General features: G+C 36.7%; 1 protein-coding gene across 4 annotated transcripts in view; it reads left to right on the forward strand.

Moving 5' to 3' along the window:
• Positions 1-19708, forward strand: part of camk1b (calcium/calmodulin-dependent protein kinase Ib) — a gene marked incomplete at its 3' end in the record, with an annotated part of 40651 nt that overhangs the window by 19347 nt on the left and 1596 nt on the right. For all 4 annotated transcript variants that reach the window (XM_014030520.1, XM_014030521.1, XM_014030522.1 and 1 more), the window contains 8 exon segments: positions 12261-12392; positions 16771-16845; positions 17741-17879; positions 18041-18167; positions 18301-18376; positions 19079-19191; positions 19366-19444; positions 19607-19694. In XM_014030520.1, coding sequence (XP_013885974.1) covers positions 12261-12392; positions 16771-16845; positions 17741-17879; positions 18041-18167; positions 18301-18376; positions 19079-19191; positions 19366-19444; positions 19607-19694 — 829 coding nt within the window.

Raw genomic sequence — 19708 nt, forward strand, 5'->3', positions numbered from 1 at the left:
GTTAAATTGTACTGAACAGGTTGTAAAATGTGGCTTCAGTCAAATTAACAGCTCATTTTTTTAGGAAACCAAATCTTTTTGAAAGCTTTCAGAAACCTGCCAAACTCAACACAGTTTTAAAAACTAAAACCACAAAAAAAAAAAAAACCTATTAGGATTTTGCTGTATTTATACTTATACCAGCAAACAAATTCAATTTTAATATACCTACCATTTGTCTAAAATTGGTTTGGGCTTTGTCTTCTTACTCTATTTATTTTAGGGTATTTTAAAGACTTGTAATATATTTTTAACTTCATTTTCTTAGAGGTCACCTACAAAGCAGGAGTGACTTTAGAGGACGTGTAAAAGAAATACGGTACATTATTTTACAAACAAGTGCAATGCTGCATAACATTTACTCTGGAAATTTGAGCCCTGATCTGGGAATGGCATCACACTCGACTTACCCCTGTTCCAGTTATAAGTTGGAAAACCAGTAGGGTTTGTTAATGTTGTTCTTTGTGATCAGGCAAACTGTTGTTAGTAGTGCAAGCTATTAGCAATCTATTTATTTGTATTCAAAACAATCAAATGCTTTTGCAACATGTTCTCTAATAAAGAGAATACAATACTATGTCTGCAATTGATTTTAATAAGCTGCAAACCGGCAGACACGAAATAAATAATGACTGCAGTTAATACAGCTTTAAAAAGGTGAAGCAACCATATTAGAGTTTGACTATATAGGGCTGGTCAGGACTTTACTGTTGCTAATGTTAGACTTTACTGTATTAACCACAGCCTCTGTGTGAAATCACAGCAAATCACCAAGAAAACAAAASAAAAATCACTTGACAATTTAAAAATCCAGACACATTAAGACAGTGGTGTCCAAAATTGGTCCTGAAAGGCCGGCGTCCTGCAYGTTTTAGGTGCTGCTCTGGTTCAACACAGCTGAACCTAAGGRGTGCCTAATTAGTAGGCCTCTGCAGACCTTGATGACATAGTGAAGAGGCTTACTAATTAAGCACTGCTTAGGTTCTGCTGTGTTGAACCGGGGGAAGCACCTAAAACATGCAGGACACCGGCCCTTGAGGACAGACATTGGACACCACTGCACTAAGACATAGTGCGTTTTGAATATTTTGTTACGTTGGACGTTTTCGACAGGTATGCTGAATGGGTTTCTCTCTTCTTTCCAGACAAGTTAGCCTGCAAACACTCTTCTTTACAAAGTCTTCTGTCAATCCTAAAACAGCCCAGTAGTAGAAACACTGAAGATCTCCATATATGGCATGTGAACGTTTCGGCGCAGACAGATTCTAATGGGATAGTCTATTCTTGTTGCTTTTGAATTATWCAGTGTTAGTTTATCGAGTGAGCATCAAACAAATTCAGAATTATGAAAGTTGTTCCAACAAAGAGAATCAACCTCTTCTAAGGAGCAGGTGAGTCTCCCAGTATGAGAGCTGCCCTACTTCATCTATTTTTCATTTGTCGCTATTTAAGCAAGATTTTTTTTTAATGTTTTTGTTTTAACTCTGCCTTTTACTCCCTTATTTCCAGTCATATTTACCTCATTAATGCAGTGACACCTCATCACAATGTTTCAGCTATTTTCTTAATCCACGTTTTTCTGCAAAACGTCTTCCACTGATGCCACTGTTTTCAGTTTAAAAGAACCAGTTTACTGGTCTTTTACTTGTTTGGTTTCGTGAGCCTAAGAGAGGATTAAACAAGGTAAGTCCTTTTTATTCTAAAGCAGGAGGCATCCACTGCTGCTTACTGCCCAGGAAATACAAGACAACCTGTAAATCCCTTTCAGCCACTGATTAGACCACAATAAGGCTTACGGCACCGCATTTAGTGTCCTGTTTGTTGGCTTCTCCTCTCCTTGTTCTTGATGTATCGACTGGTCACATTTTAAACCAAATCATCGTGCTTACATGGACATCAGAAAGGCCTTAAAGTAAACAGTGAGTCATTTGGAAACTTTAGTTACTTTCCTAGAACATTTTCTGACTCCACCTCCATCCTGAAAATCCACCCCAGCTTACAGCAGCCTCAGCCCTTCAGCCCAGGTCTGACCTAATTCAAACAGAAGTCTGCATCTCAGCATAGCACAGCTCAGCATGGCATAGCTTGCAATTCTAGGAATGCACACACACACACACACACACACACACACACACACACACACACACACACACACACACACACACACACGTGTGTATATGCCCAGTGCATGGCCCACTTATATATCTCCATCTGCTTGCAGCGATATACCACCTTTAACAGTTTTTAGCACACTCTCTGGCTTGTCATGTACACCTTCCCACAGTTTCTCTTTATTGGTGTAATCCAGCCTCGTCCAAATTTCTCACATTTCATGCTGTCCACATACTGGGCAGGCAGTTTGAAAGGATATTTTGTGCTTATTTTATCCAGTCATAAATATCCTTCATATAATAATAATAATATGCTTTCCACCTTAACCACAATACGTATGTTGGAGATTTTTTCATGAATGTAAAAACTAAACTGTTGCAATAACTGAGCTCAGAGTTAATGATGGCTAATGAATTGGAAAATAACAAAAATGTCTTCTAATTGTCAAAAGTAATTTATTTTTCCATTTAGGACTTTTTTCACTTGTTTCTTTTTAACCCTTTGCAATAAGTTCTGTCATAAGAGGTTTTGCACCAGAAATAGGCTATAAAACATATACATGAAGAATTTCAAAACAGTTTTAAGTATTTCATCAGAGAACAATGATGGAAATGACAAAAATGCTTAATTTTTTTATAGTGCTTCAAGTTTTTGAAGTGGTTTGTGTTTTTCTATGTATCAAGAAAAGCTTTTTGCACAGATATAGAAATAGCTTTTTCCTGAAAATCTATCACATAGGATCAAACAACAAATTTAATGCATATTTACACTTTTTCCTCCAACAAAGTAGTCTTGAAGTCATTTTTTCATATCATCTTATTAATTTCATTTACCCTCCTCTCACACATTAACTGTGGGAGGTAGGCACCAGCTCCCCTGCTTGGAAAAGTGGGTAAAGATAATGAACGCTTTGGGACTTTTCTGACACACACTAAAAAAACAGACTATGAGTTGAATATACTCTATAGAGGGTGCAGAGTCACCTGATAACCAAACAGGAACTTCTTTTTACTGGAGAAATCAGTCCTGTTGCAACTAGTTACTCTAAAACAAAATGTCCTGTTCTAACGTGCCTACTATAAACCATATATAAGTGTTGTTAACTTATATTGTATTCTCTTTGGGTCATATTTATGTCGTTATCTCTCAACATGCTGTTTTTCTCCTGTTACCACTAATATCAGGCATATGCTCATAACTTGACACAGTCATGACAAAAAGTAAGCTGTGACAGTTTAAAATATTAGGATATAAAATCTCAACTGGTTCTTACCAAGCCTTAAAATTAGTTATTGAGATGAATCTTGGGTGGACTTCTGCCTCGTAAATTAGCTTAACCTAGAATAGCTGTGAATATAAAGAATGTTTTGCAATGGCTCAAAGTCAAGACCACAACCCAGCCGAAATGTTGTGTTGGAACATTGTGAAAGCCTTGCATCAATAAATTCCCCCAACAACAATGAACTTGAGTAATTGTGTAAAAAAAGACAAATGTTTTTCACAATTATAAAAAGCCCTTATAAGTTAGGAAATAAAATAATTATATAAAGTTATTGCCTCTAAAAGTGGCTTGACAGACTGCCAACACATGGAATATACTTATTTTCTATTAATTCTGGTTTTTTATTTTTTGTTAAATTACCAGGGTACATGCAAATGTGCTGTTTAAGTAAACTTCCATAGCTAATGATACTGTGCAACATATACTTATCCAGACATTGTTGCATTTTTACAAATGGTAAAGGTGCAATATGCAGGATGTGTCAACATAGTTACTTCTCTAAAAATCACAACCACCTGATATCCCCTGATGTCATTGTTTATTTCCAAATCATGCAGAAAGAACCTACCCTAAGTTGCTGTGAAAAAAGGCATGATGGATTTATTTATTTATTTATTTATTTATTTATTTATTTATTTATTTATTTATTTATGTGAGTGTTACTAAAAACTAAGCAATTATACAACTAAATCATAAAATGCATAGTTGCTAATTTGCTCTATTGTTATAAGTCTAACCACCATAACACAGCTTACTGTTGTTCAGTGACATAAATGTAGGATTGCTCTAGCAGGGTTTGGTAGCTCTCTGATTTAGCCTTTTCCTTGCAGATATTGCAGAAAATGTCTTGCTTAGTATTTTGCTGTTATAATAAATTTTAAAACCTACAAACTGAATGGTTCTGGCCTTGGATCTTCACATTTTAAAGGCACACAGTGCAAAGTTAGTCTTATGATTCTGGGCCAGGCTCACAGTTGGGCATCTCTCAGCTCTGATTAGACCAGATGGTCCTTCCCCGTGTCTCACTGACCTTTCCACAGTTACCATTTTGTCATCTGTTTACGTACCTCCTTGACCAACTTCTCAGCAGGACAAATGGCACAACTCATTGGAGTTTGATAAACAAGAGTTTTTATAGGAAAATAAAAGTCAAAGAAAGAAGGCAATCCAAAAATACCACACCTTATGCTAGGGGTATCTAATCCATGTCCTCGGGGGCTGCACCCTGCACATTTTACCTGTTTTTCTGCTCCAACATGTCTGATTCATTCATTAAATTACTTCTTTATGTTCTGAAAACCTGTTAATCACATATTATTTTAAACCAGGTGTGTTGGAGCAGATAAACCTCCAAATCATACAGAATAGTGGCCATTGAACACCAGGATTCGATACCCCTGCCTTATGAGGAACAGTTTTTTAATGTAGATTTCATTTTTTTACGTGTACAATATAGTTCTCTTTAACACTGCAATTATGGCATGCACCACAAAGCAGATAGTAACAACAGACACTGACTTCTTATCAAAAAAGAGGAAGCTACAGGGCACAGTGACTGCTGTTTATTTCAGTAACAGTCTAAACATGTCACAGGAAATGACAGAAGTAGCAGAAAGAGAGTGAGCTGTGTGTGGTAGACACTGCTAATAGTGCTGGACAATAATTTGATATTGATATATAATGTGATAGAAAATGTTTTAATATCGATGATGTGACTTATTTGATTAATTGATATGTGCTACAACAGTGTGTGCGTAACGCCACATGCTTAACAGCAGTGCTCAGCGCTACCATTATTTACACTATGCTAACAACGCTACCTACACATAGTGGATATCTGCGCCAAAATGAGCTCAACAGCTGTGAGTGAACAAGTGCCCACAGTTGGGGAAAAAAAGCAGAAGAAATACTTGAGATTGAAAAGACTTTCGTAATTCAGTGATGTAGACGTGGTTCAGGTATCGAAAGTCTGATAAACTTCAGCTTTCAGTCTGCTGTGCCGGAGAGTCTGGTGCCAACTCGCAGCAGGAACACATCAAATTTGTTCCACCGTCTGATACAGTGTGTGAAAATGAAGCATCCAAAAAGTTTAAGTCCTCTTTTTAAAACATCACCACCTCCCTGTCAGCATCCGTATCAAGCAAAGTGAAAGAGACGCTGCAAACACAGATGAGTATTGCAAGCAGTTTTGACATTAAATCAGCTTCACTACATTTACATTCCAGATATGATATTGGTTTATGACCAGAAATATTTCATCAGGATATCTCTAGTTATATTTGACTAGGCAAAATACCTAATTGAGATGTATCTGACTACATACTGACTAGTATAAATAATGTCAGAATTATTATTAAGGTGTATGGATGATCTAATTCATGATATCTGTAATAAATTACTGACTATCTGAAACATAAATAATAAGATAGCAACAATTAAATTATGACTAGTCAAAGTAAATTTGAGATATGTCTCTTTGTGTTCTGAGTAGTCATAATTCCGATTAAAGATATCTTAACTGACATCATATTTGTAGGTACAGTAAATATTGGTGTCTTGGCAGTTATTCTGTCATTTTCATTAATCATATTGATATTGAAATTATTCTGTATCAACTGAAATTAGGAGTTACTATATTGTGATAAAAATTTTAGCCATATTGTCCCGCCCTATCTACCACTACAGGTGTTTCAAAAGAACACAAATCATTAGACTCATTCTAACCATGTTTTGTTCACACTGCACACACTTCTTAGTCCCTTATTAACTTCTTCTTGGTAGATATTTGGACATGACAGGGAGCGGCCTTCTTGTAATTTAGTTCTTTTTTATGTCTTAGAATTTTGCAAATTAAGTGTATGATATAAAAGCAAATGGAAAAAAATCTCTAAGTAAAAACAAAAACATGGTAGCTTGTGAGTTTCTAGTTTAAACATTTTAAGTATCGGGGAATCAGGGGAAATTTGCTTTGAGATTAAAACCTGAGTTGAAAAGCTGGGCTGAATAAACAGTGTGCTCACATTTTATTGTAACATAATTTTTCCCCCCTTCTGTTTGTGCAGGGTGTACATTTTTATACAGGATCCTAAATTTGTGCAAATTTAACCGCTCAAGCCTCCACAGATGTGCGTTTTATTGCCCAGCTAATTTTAAACCCATGTGTGAAGTATTTATTCTGCAGATTTCTGAGAATCGGGCCAACTGTTTGAATAGTGGCAAGTGTCTTTATTGAGGATTTAGTGGCTAACAGCCGTGCTGTTTGCATGTGTTTGGGTGAGTGTGTTTCCTCTTCCTGGCCACGGGTCCCATGGTGGTGAGAAGAACGTCCTGTTTGGAACTGCAGAAGCTCAGTAAACACAGTTGTTTACTTAATAATTATCTAAACCCCGACTCTAGACTTATGCTTTGAACAAACTTGCAGGACTACGCCCATAAAGCGTTGTGCATATTAAGACTTTGAGTTAGATGTTGACTTTTGTCAGTGTTTTTCATTTTTGTACATCTCTTGTCTTGCAGGATCACTGTGGATTTTTTTTTTGCATTTTTTTAAACCTATTGCACAGCATGGTCTGTGTAACGTCTGCTAAATACAGCAGGCCACAAAGCTTAACAAAATTTGATGAAATTTATTTTCTCAACACAATTTCTGACCAAAATGCATTGCTTCAAGACATCCAGTCTCACTTCATCTAGCCTACATAAATCAAATTTACTGCTCGTTGCTGTTTGTCTGTTAGTCTGTAATAAGTAAAACATTTTCAGTGGGATTTGCTACCAGAAAGAAATTGCTTATTTAAGAATTACTTTTAGAATTTCATAACCACAAAGAATAGAATTAAATTCACAAACACCAAAACCAGACTCATTTAGTAGTTATAGCATTTATTTGCATTAAGCTTTAGGTTGACTCCATCGATTTCATTACACTGTAAAAAAACTAAAAACAAAAGGTGTAACGTATATCAATGGGATCAATGTTAACATCTCAGTCCTCATTCTAAGAGCTCTTTGATTCAGCCCTACAGTTTAAACTTCTGTCATTTAATCCTGTTTGCACCTGGAATGATTGTAAAGGGAAAAAATATGAGTGTTACCTTTTGAGCATCAATTTAAAGTAAAGAAAAGCTCACAAAGTTTTTAAAGCAGGGCTTTTCAACTAAATTGCTCTGGGGGCCACAGTTTCTGCAGGTCAACTGCTGAGGGGCCGAACATCCAGCAATTAAAGCCATATGTAAATAAACCAAGTATTACAAAGGTCTGTTACCTTTGAATTAGTTTATTTTTGCTGTATTTAATCATGAATACATTATACAGAACCCTATAAAAGTATTGAAAATTAAACAATATCAAAAACAAAAATAACACATTATGCCTCATTTAACACAAATATTATTTTGACATCTGATTTGCCAAATTTTTAAACCAATTTTCACTTTCATAGTTTTATATTCAACTGCTTGTAATTATAACTGTCATGGATCTTCATAGAATTGGTTTTTACTAGCTTGAAGCCAAGATTCTGACGTTTCTGTAGATACCAAACATGTCTATGTTTAACTAAAAGAACTCATGGTAATTAAAGTAGAAAACTTGGGGTTAGGGTTTAAGAGATGAATGAACCAATTGGCGGGCCGAACTTTGGTCACTCGCGGGCCTGATGTGGCCCACGGGCCTCCAGTTGAATAGCCCTCGTTTAAAGTAAGTCTGTGTGTTCAGGGTCAGTCCATACCACTGCAGTGTTCTAAAAAAGTCAGCACTATGTTCTGACAGTCAGAAAATACTGTAAAAAAGCTGTTTTAGTCTGATTAATCCTGATGTCTTGTTTAGTGAGGCTTATTTGCATGCCGTGATGTCAAAACTACATATTTTCTACTTTACTCTTGTTCTGGGAGGCATATTTAACATCACCTATAAACTGAAATGAGAAACAGTCTGGAAGATGTGTGTCAGAATGATATAATTCACTCGATAAAAGAAGGACTCTGTAGTGGTTTGATTAAAGTAATAAAAGGATGAGCAGACTGGGGTGTTAAAGACAGGCTGGAGTTCTCAGGTTTTACACATGTTTATGTGAACCAGAGATTCATACTTTGCCACAGCCCTTCAGYCTGACGGTGGCTGCATGGAGAATGTCAACTAAATCCTCCAGATGCTACTGAGGAATTCGCAGCTCTGACAACATCCTCCACAAAGCTGGATTCCTTCCAGAGCTAATAGCTTCTCTGTGGCAGTTTTACTGTGRCCAAACAGCCCTCACTCCCAGGATGAATATCTAAAAATAACAAGACAAAACTAATAGAATCTGTGTCTTTATCAGAGTTTTGTTTGTCGGTTGTTGACRTGGATAAAGAATATTTTAAACCAGAAGTTTTTGGTTGTAACAATGTGATAGGGGCCACAGTAGCTCAGTGGTCAGTGCTGTGGTTTTATAATCTTGAGGCTGCAGGTTTGAGCCCAGSTTTCATCAGGATATAGGTTAACATTTGATCGTTGCGGTGGTTTCTTTTTCTTTTACGGATAAAATTTACAAAATGAAGTTGTAATGTTATGATATGGGTAGACAAAATGAAAACAAAACCATCACAGCTGTTTTGGTTGGAAAGCAGTTAAAAATGATCTTAGCTGCATGCCTACATTTTCATGTCAGAACTTGAAGCAAAATCAAGTAATCTGTGATTGGTGGAAGTGGAACTTTAAAGCAGGGACATTTTAAAAGAGTGCAACTAGACACAGCTGCCGTATTATGCCAGGTTCACATGGCAGGATAATTGTGCCAAATTTTGACACGTTTTTGCCCTTCTGACAATCTTAAGGACCTTCGATTATCGTGATGGCTCTAAAGATAATTGTAAGAGATATTGCGGCTGTTTGTGGTGATTAAAGAGTGATCTAGGTGGCTTGGAAGGACGTTGGGACTGGTCCAACCTCAAATTGGGGATATTCAACATGTTGGATTGTTATAGACACGATAGCGCAGCGTGTGTGGTGTTCACCTGAGAACAAATGAGCTCGCAACCTGCTGAATGTGACGTKTGGCCWATCAGAAAGCAAGGTGACGTAAAGACGAAGGGGAATCTCTCTGTATATACGTCACGGAGGAATTGATGGAAAACATCAACAATTGTCATGACTCACCAGRAAGTCCACTGGACATTGTAAATTTAATTTTGAATTGTTTATTCTCTGTTAAATAGTACACAAACGATCAGCATTGCTTCTTCATCTCAAATGTTTTACTCAGAACTCACGTCTGATCTCTGGAGATCGTGTGAGATTTTTCCTCTGACAGCTGAATCCTTGYGAGATCTCAAGAAGTTTTGTGTGATTTCACATCTGACCTTGAATGTTTCTGAATAAAATCTGTGTGTGGTGTGTTTCTTAACGTGTGGCTGCACTCCACACACTGTAGGACCAAATTGTTATGATTTTTTTTTATCCTCATGTGTGGGGCCCCTCAATCTTTAAAAATCATCAAACAATTTTAAAATCTTGCTGTGTGAACCAGGCATTAGTGAAACAAACTGCATGCAATACAGTTTTTTAAATGATTTTAAAACATTGCCCCCAGAAAACATTTTCTGATACTCAAAATATTGAAAAACGCCCCTTACTGTCAGTTTTATTAGTAAATAATAAAAACATCTGAAGATAAGTTAAAGATCTTTACATAAAARTTAACAAACCTAAATCCAACTGAAAATTTTCTCATTGCATTTGGTCCAACATTTTCTCCACTGATCAAGTTATCATTTGACACGGTATCTCAGGTCCGTTTTGTTTATCAGACTGATGCATGAATGCAAACATTTGAGCAAACGATTTGTTGCAGTTTAACAGGTTTGCTTTTGTGATATGCCTATTGCAAATGCTGTTATCATAATCACAATAAATTTGTGATATATTGTGCAGCCCTGCATGTGACCCAAGTCCAGCCAACTTTACATTGTCCCCTAATAGATTTTAAACAGTTTCTGCATAAATTCTTCAAATTAGAGGTAAGACTCCAGTTTGTTAGAATCAGCTTCTTTTTTTAGAAACAGGAGACTGACACTGCAGTCCTWCCTTGGCTGTAAAGGATAATGGATCTGTAAACTTACTGGCATTAGGGCTGTGGTTCCCATCTGTACACACACATACAGTGTATACCTGAAGCTGCAGAACGACAGATATGCAAAAATTTGGCTGCAGTTTGCTACTTACCCTCAAGCTCAACAAGACAGGTTTCCATAAAGATGGATATGCATTGGAACATGACATCTAACATTGATTCTCAATGTGTTTAACATGCTGAATTAAAACCATTTTTAAACAAAAAGGTCATAAACATATTCAATATTTACATCACATGCATGTCCAAACTCCAAAGGTTAGCATGTCTGAAAGCCTCTAATGCAGCTTAAAGTGCCTGTGACATTAAATTTAAGTGATATATTTGAGTGCATACTTGGAAAGATAACATTAATGATGAATTGCAAACAAAAATCTACGACACTGAAATGAACAGTTGTTGAGATATTCGCATGAGCAGAAACAGGAAGTGATGTCAAAGGGCAATCCCTGAATGAGAATGGCTAACAACAGACTACAAAGAATCGGATGTTTCTGTAGATTATTTTGAGTCATTATCAGATAGATAAAGAAGAGCAAGATTTATAAAGACCAGGAAGTTGCCCCTTTTTTTTTTTGAAGAGTTCCCCTTTCCTGTTTCACTTGGACTGCACCAAATTTAGCAAAAAAATATGCACGTTTTGTGACAAACTAGGTAAAAATCATATGAATGATGCCAAATTTCTAAAATATTAGGATATTTCCTTTAATTTTTTTGTAACTGAAGAAAAAGCATGTCACAGGCGCTTTAAGAGTCTGTTACGTTGTTACGCTTCCTTTATCCCAACCCTCAACATTCCTCCCAGTCTCTTATTTCTGATGTACTACTAACCCCACCAGTTCTGACTGACGTGTGCAATTGTGAGTCAGGAGTTTAAATAGCTGAGGTAAGGTTTTGGTTCTGAGCCAAATGTCTTTGGGCACCCGTCCAGATGACACATTTCACAAGAAATGTCTAGCATTAAAAAAAAATGTATCCCACTAAATAATTAATTTCAGTCGATGCCATCTGCTTTTGGGAGGCTGTAAATAATTTATGCTAAATGCTTGTTGCAAACTTAGTAGGTTTTTGACAATCAAATGTTTTGCCCTGGCAACTATTTACATATGAGTTTTTTTATTTATTTAAATGCATGCATGATACTGAACTGTAAATGTGCGCTATGTGCAGCAGCAGGGAGAGATGGTTCAAAGCTCAATCTGAGGGTTTTGTAGTTAGCTTAGCTGTAGTTAGTTTTTGGATTTTGCACATTTATCTATCAGTGTATCTTGGTCTTGCTGTTTATACATAAAGCAGCATAAAGTTTAAAGTTGTAAAATGTTTGCTAAACTTGTGAAGCGATTTGTTTTCACTGCTGAAACTGGGTGAACGTACCAATATAGAGCCACACTCTCACCTCCTCATGTAAACTGTTTAAATCTACATCCAAATGATTGATGACCGTCTCATGATTTAAACCTCACTGTTCAATACTGGAGCTTCCTAATCATCCCACCAGCTTACAGGCTCACCAGAGCTTGAGTCAGCATGTTGGAGCCTTCACCAGGAGGCTATGGTTAAAAATAWACACGGTCTGGCATCAGCAGGCCAATTTTAGCACAAAATAAAGCAAGTTTTGTTTTTCTTGATGTATTGGATGCATGTGAGGAGGAACACTTCCTGTACCCTGATGATAAATGATCAAGGTCGGACTGGCTGACCCGCGTGTTTGTGTTACAGGGGAGCTTTCTCAGAGGTGGTCTTGGCCGAGGAGAAGAGGACGCACAGATTGGTGGCTATCAAGTGCATCCCCAAGAAGGCGTTGGAAGGCAAAGAAAACAGCATTGAGAATGAGATAGCAGTCCTGCACAAGTAAGTAAAGGATTGTTTTTTTGTGGCACAAGCATTAATACGCACAAAATTTTTATTATTATTTAATGTAATACCTAAACTCACGTTTGTTTGTGCTCCACAAGGTTGAAGGTAGGGATATTTTTCATAAATATATTTTAAATACAGCACTATAAAAATTGTGTTACAGCTTTTGGTGTAATACTGCAGATCATAATTATTATCGTGTTATTATACAGTCATATTGAGCTCCATCTTATATGTCAAACATTGCTGTACAATTTGTATACATGAAACAGGAGAAGCTAAAGAAAACAGTTCAACATTAAATCATGGGAAATAATTTAATTGTTACCAGGGAACTTCAATAAAGAAATTATTATTATTAGGTAGKGTTTTTTGTATTTAATTTTTGTAAGAGGTTTAGTGGTAAGTACAGTAACAATCTTTCTGATCAGCAGGCTTATTTAAACTTTGCTTTGGTTTAATTTATCCAAAAATGTTAACATCAAAATGTACATCTCATTCAAAAATACATTTAATAAAGCCAAATTTTATTTTTTTAATCTGACTTTGTTAAAAATACAACAAATTGCATCAAATTTTCAAAATCGGCTGCACACAGCTCCTTCCACCTCTGTACCTGAAAACAGAAATGTGGGCTTTAAAGTAATAGTTCGTAGGACGTGGCGAGAACAGTTTTATAATCGTGGAGAGTTTCAAATGTCCCCTTTTTCTTATATGTAGGGAATTACAGGTCACAGTGAAAATGGCTGATCTACATCAGTCCAAAGTTATTTTTAGCGGTCTAGTTGCTTTGGTTACAGGAGAAACACAATATACAGCTATGGTCCCTCCAGAGGTGAGGGCTGTGGAATGAGAGCGGTGGGGGTTCGTTAGCAGCTCACTTACAATTGTGACAAATGAAGTAAGCTGAGGTAAACTTGGATGGTCAGATACGGCTGGCTTTGTATGAAGTTTGTATTGATTCGTGCAAAGGGTTTCATTACTCATCTTAACACGTAGCCCCCCACCATCACATAGCAGCGGTCTGGGTGGCTGTATGTTGCCTCTGATCATCTGATCTTAACAGCATGAAAAGAAAAAGGAGTTTACACTTATTTTTGTTCTGTTTGTTCTTACTAATCCTCCTGCTTATGTGCTCTTATGACTATGAAATATGTGACAATGTCCAGACTATTGTAACCAGCTGTTGAGCAGGTAAACAGGATTGTAACCAGAAAGCAGGGGCTCTCTGTTTTTGTATGATGGAGAGTGTCTAACATTGTTCACACAGAGCAGCTTACTGCACTTAGCAGTTCACAAGCAGCTTGCATATGTTACAGCTTCACAGCTTTTTTCTAAATCTGTGAACGCTGACTGTCGGGTAGGGAAGTGTTTCTGAAGCTGCTATGGTTACTTTCTCACTGATAATTAGGTCAATTATTAGTAAATGGTTCTCAAAATGAATTTTAAAACTTCCAGAGCTGGTAAGTCATCAAAATGCTCATTAGGTGCGTTTCTTTATTTTCTCCCTAAATGTAAGAATTGATTTACGTTTGTTTTATTTGTTTTCCAGAGAAATTAGTAGCTGTAGCTGACAGCAGTTTAGTTAAAGATAGTTGATTAGACCTCCTTCTGACAGGTAGTGAAGTCACCATATAGTGAGATAAAATATGTCGTTTGCAAAAAWTTGCAGTCATTGTGGGGAAATTCTCAGCTTATTTGGTTCATTATTTTTTTCATATACTGAGTTAAATATACTTCTATATATAGACTTCTCACCAGTTATCACTGTTTTGGATTGCTGTTGCACAACAATAAGTAGTAAATGAATAATTTATCTGTTAATGCCCTTCGTCCTTCTAAGAGCTCATATTGGAAGAATGCACAGAACCATGCAATGCTGAAAATCAAAAGTCATCATTTATCCCATAACAACAGCCCACTCTCACTCTGCTTGTTTTTCTTGTCCTGGTATTTAATGTATTTTTGGACATAGCACTAGGCTGAAGATTTTTGGTGCAGTGAAGCTATTAGTTTGTTTTGATCACAACACATTTCTGTCACGTTTGCATTCTGGTGGTAAAAAAAATCCCAACTTTTCTTGTTCCTGTCAAGTCAGAGCCACAGATGATATTCAGGCCTTCCTTTTTATAACCTGTTTTTCTCACTGTATATGTATTTGTTTTATTTAATGCATTTAAAATTTGTTTATGCTTGTAGCACTTTGCAGATTAGAATGATATAGTAGAAGCAAGTTGGTTTGTTTCTTTAATGCCCAACCCAACAATCAAACAGGTGATCCTCCTGCAGTGTGCTCAGTAACACAGGCATTGTTCTACAGCAAGCCTAAGCTCATAACAGGTCACATGTGACCAATCCCTCTGTAGTTTTAATCCATCGTTTGTCTTTCCCTGGGACCATCTCTCTGACCACGCTGTCCTAAGCAGATGAATGAAGGTGTCCATGGATCATTACGCTGGATAAGAGTTATCAAAGTAATTAGCTTGAGCTCAAGCTTGACCCATAAAGAGTTACCTCTGGTACATCGTGGACACATGAGTGTTTCTGGGATAAAGGACTTACACAGTCAGTGTGTGATGTGGTGAAAAGACAAAATCAACAACATGCTGAAGGGGAATGAATAATTAATACCACTGACTGGTTACAAGATTGTAGAAACCTGTGATGCTAATTAGTGGACACACCTTGATTTTACATGTCCCTTTGGTCACAGTATTTTCAGGGGTACCATCATTTCTGTCCAGGCCTGTTTTATGATTTTTAATTCTGTTGGAAGCATGATTGAAAAGCAACGTCTGACTGTGTTCATTTTAGAATTTGTTTATTACTTTTGTCTGATTCTAGTTATTTCTGTGACCATTGTGGGTTTTTCCTCCATTAAACGAGGGGCATCAACAATTTTGTCCATGTGTGTAGCTTTTTGACAAGCTTCTGTTGGTAGTAATTAAGATGATTTCTGATTGGATTGATGAGCTAACAGCTAATAAGTGGGACTCAAACTGGACTTCTACTACTTTAAAACAATATTTCATCACAATTTAAACAAACCTTTTGAAATGGCAGCACGATTGCTCAGTGGTTATTACAGACACCTCACAGCAAGAAGGTCCTGGGTTCGATCCCCGGTTCGGATCTGGGGTCTTTCTGTGCAGAGTTTGCATGTTCTTCTCGTGCTTGTGTAGGTATTCTCAGGGTACTCCGGTTTCCCCCATTCCCCAAGGGATGCCCAGGCCTCCCTTGAGAAGGAGATCAGTGATATCAATGGGATTTGCCTGGTTAAATAACTGTAAAACAAAATATAACATTCCTACAGGACCAGCTTGCATCAGAAGTGCTATAGCTAGCTGCTGCTTTAAAATAACCATAAACCCAATGTAGATAACTCTGTAAATCATTATTGGCTCTGGTGTAAAGCTTTATGTAATGTTTTAAATATTCAATTACTATAAAGTGGAAAATAAAGCGTTAAAATTTGTTTGTAAAACATTTTCAATATTTTTCTCACTTTTGAGTGTAAAATCGTCATTAAAAATTCCCTCTAACATTAATTTATTTAGCTCACTGTTCTTACATTTAGCTATTTTTTAAATAAATGTTAAATTCACAGTAAATGTTATAAAATATATGTAAAAATTAAATCCAAAATGTTATGGCAAAATGTTATTTTATATTTAAGTATTTCAGAATGGAACACAGCCTTTGCCGTTGGTGTGCAGCTCTTGTTGTATCATCTTGAGACAAAAGCAACCTGTAACTTTATTTATTTATTTATTTATTTAGTTATTTATTTATTTGAAATTATTTAATAATTTTCTTTGACTAAAAGTTGTTTTAAGATGGTAACAATCCTCTCAGAATTAAACTGAGGTTGGTTAAAAAGCTATCTACAACAGGTCAGATATTTACTGTGTTTATGAATGGCTATCCACTTGTTTCTAGTGTGTAGTCTGGTGTATTACTGTTGGTGCTATTTATTAGTCAGTGTCTATTAGACTGTTGTTCTACTATGACATGCCATGRAGGAAGATGTTAGACATAAAACAGACATTACTAACACGGTGATTAGATAGAGAAGACCTGTTTCGAGATGCTGAGTCATTGTATCATGACTGTTGCAGCACTGACAGGTGTCAAAGGTCAGAGTTCAGCCAGTGAGGGAGCTGCATGCCAATGCAGAGTGATACTTCCTCTACATCCATAAAGATAAACTGTGTCCCATCTCCACTTATAAGCTTTTAATCCCCAAATGATATATTTTTTCTTATCATAAACAAGGTTTAATTTTTCCACCTGCAATAAACTGTTTAGTGAAAAATTATATTTTGTTTGGTTAATACAATATTTTTATTTAATTTCCTCYTCTTCCTTACAGGATTAAACACCCCAACATTGTGTCACTGGAAGATATATTTGAGAGCAAATCACACCTCTATCTTGTCATGCAACTGTGAGTATTCACATATGTGCGGCAATGTGCAATTTTCTTTTCTTTTTATGTGATGTGTGTTTCCAAACTGCCTACTCGCGCTGTCTCCCACACGCTCTCTGTCACATGCCTTGAGCACAGCGAGGCTCTACCCGTGAGCAGCAGCGGGGAGTTTGCCCTCACACCAGCAGCCTGTCGGCGTCACACCCACRTCCACTGCTGAAATGTCACAGAGAGGAACCAGATCAAGGAAAAGACCAGGATCAGGAGCACTGTTAACTGCCAGACTCCTCCGAGTATAAATCATTTATGCATTAATCACAGTCGGAGCAGAAGAAAGTGAAAGGCAGCGGGCGGTGGAGGGCAGGATGTTCATTTATAAAACACAGGATTGATGCAACTAAACATTCGTGTTTACTCACAATTGTTTTGTGTGACTTCAACATCTACAATCCATCAACTTGCTCACTTTTTGAAGTCGTGCACAGATTATGGTCCAAAATTTATTTATATTTATTTAATTTTTTATATTTTATGCGTTAAATAATTTTACTTTTCAGAGATTTGTCTCCATCTAGTGGTTTAAATCAAACATTGAACCCTTTTTTGACTTTAAAACTAAAGGATTTAATATTTTTTTGCCTTTGATTGTTAAATTCTCAGAATTACAAAAAGATTTCTAAGCAGTTAGTGACGACTTGCAGAACAAAGAGATGTTTCTTTTATAATAAGTTCCTGCTTCACATTTCCTCTTGTTGAATTTCCTCATACCCTTTTCATATGTTCAAACTTCCTTTTTTTTACTTCAGGCATTTTTTTAATGTTTAAGCTCATAAATTTAGCTGCATTCTTAACAAATGTTATTTTTTCCCATAATATTTGTGGTCAGTTTTGATGAATGATTTGCTCTGTGCAGGGTGTCTGGTGGGGAACTCTTTGATCGTATCATAGAGAAGGGCTTCTACACAGAGAAAGATGCCAGTAAGCTGATTCAGCAGATTCTTGATGCTGTCAAATACCTCCATGACCTGGGCATTGTGCACCGTGACCTCAAGGTACAAATGGAGTGTTGTACCTCAAAAACACCAACTAAGTGATGTCGAATGAAGCTTGCTTTAACTTTGTCTGCTTGTGGTTTTGAACAAAACGTATTTGCTCTCTTCTCTGTCATATGATTAATTATGTCCCTGCTTTTCTGTTTGTCCCTGTCTTCCAGCCAGAGAATTTACTTTACGACAGCATCGACGAAGACTCAAAGATCATGATCAGTGACTTCGGTTTGTCTAAAATTGAGGGCTCTGGCAGTGTGATGTCAACAGCCTGTGGGACGCCTGGATATGTCGGTAAGTTAGTTTGATCTTTGCATGTAACTTGACCACAGCAACGCAGTTCAAGTGTTTGAAAATAATGCTAAATATTTTCATGAAGTTTCAGTCTGATCTCAGGTCTGAATCCTGTTGTCTTTTTCTTTTTAAGCTCCTGAAGTCTTGGCACAGAAACCTTACAGTAAAGCAGTGGACTGCTGGTCTATTGGTGTCATTGCGTATATTCTGTGAGTGCTGGTTTTAAGTCATAGAAGACTTCTTATTCAAAACACTTATTTTTCTAAACTGATGCAACTTTTCAGTGCAAATTAAAAATTTCAARTCTGATTCGGAGTGAGTTTCCACAATTCTCGACAAAATAAGGAATATGAGAAGTGAAAGTAAAGCATTTACAATAAAAAAACAGAAGTTTAGTTGCTAAGATTTTAAACTGCATACAGTAATTGGTCAAAAGTACATTCTGAGAAGTAAATTCTGAAAGACGCTTCCCTTTATATTACTCTTTTTCTGTTACTTTGTGGAGTCGAACGCTCAGGGACCTGGAGGGGGCGGGGTGTGAAATATCTCATTTGTTTTTAAAGAGACCACACCAAAACAGCTTGCTCTGAGGCGCAACTCAGAACAGGGGTAAAGCAAGGAAAGCAAGGAGTCTGTGGAGCAAAAAAACGAGGAATTAAGACCAAAGCGTTGCAGTTTTATTTTAAATAGACCATAAGTGAATGATTTAGACATGAAAAAGGATTTAAAAGCATGATATGATACCTTTAAACAAGAATTCATTTTATCAKTTACAACAATTTAAACCATTAGTATTTTTTATCATATTTATTTTATTTACTGCTGACCTGTTTTGTTAAGTAAATTGATGCTCCAGATAAAATCCTGGAGGTCCGACGTCCTACTTACCTGTTTTCTCCTCTGTGTTCCAGTTTGTGTGGATATCCTCCTTTCTATGACGAAAATGATGCCAAACTGTTTGAACAGATCCTGAAAGCAGAATATGAGTTTGACTCTCCGTATTGGGACGACATCTCGGACTCRGGTAGTAAAGATATTAAATTATGTTCCTTGTTATAAAGTTTTGAGCCACACTTTGAATAAATTTGTACTTGTGCCATGTAACCATAAAAAACAGCAGTGTGACTAAAGATACCTTAATGGCTTGCTGAAGTTGTAGAAATGCAGCAAAATTCAAACGTTTTTTTTAAAATTCCAGCTAAAGACTTCATAATTCACCTGATGGAAAAAAACCCTGATGTACGCTACACGTGTGAGCAGGCTCTGCAGCACCCCTGGTATGGCTCCTGTACTCCTGTTCAGATCATTACCGTCTCTGTTGTCCTATTGTTAAAAGAGGCCTTTAAACCTCAGTAAGGTTTATGTCTCGTAAAAGAAGYGTGGTTCACTGTAAATGTAAATTCCTGCACACTCACAAACACTTCCTGTCCTTTTGTTAGGATTGCYGGGGATACTGCATTGGACAAGAACATTCACGAGTCTGTCAGTGCTCAGATTAAGAAAAATTTTGCAAAAAGCAAGTGGAAGGCAAGTCAGACTTT

The sequence above is a fragment of the Austrofundulus limnaeus genome, unplaced genomic scaffold (genome assembly GCF_001266775.1).
Source record: "Austrofundulus limnaeus strain Quisiro unplaced genomic scaffold, Austrofundulus_limnaeus-1.0 Scaffold1074, whole genome shotgun sequence".
NCBI lineage: Eukaryota > Metazoa > Chordata > Actinopteri > Cyprinodontiformes > Rivulidae > Austrofundulus > Austrofundulus limnaeus.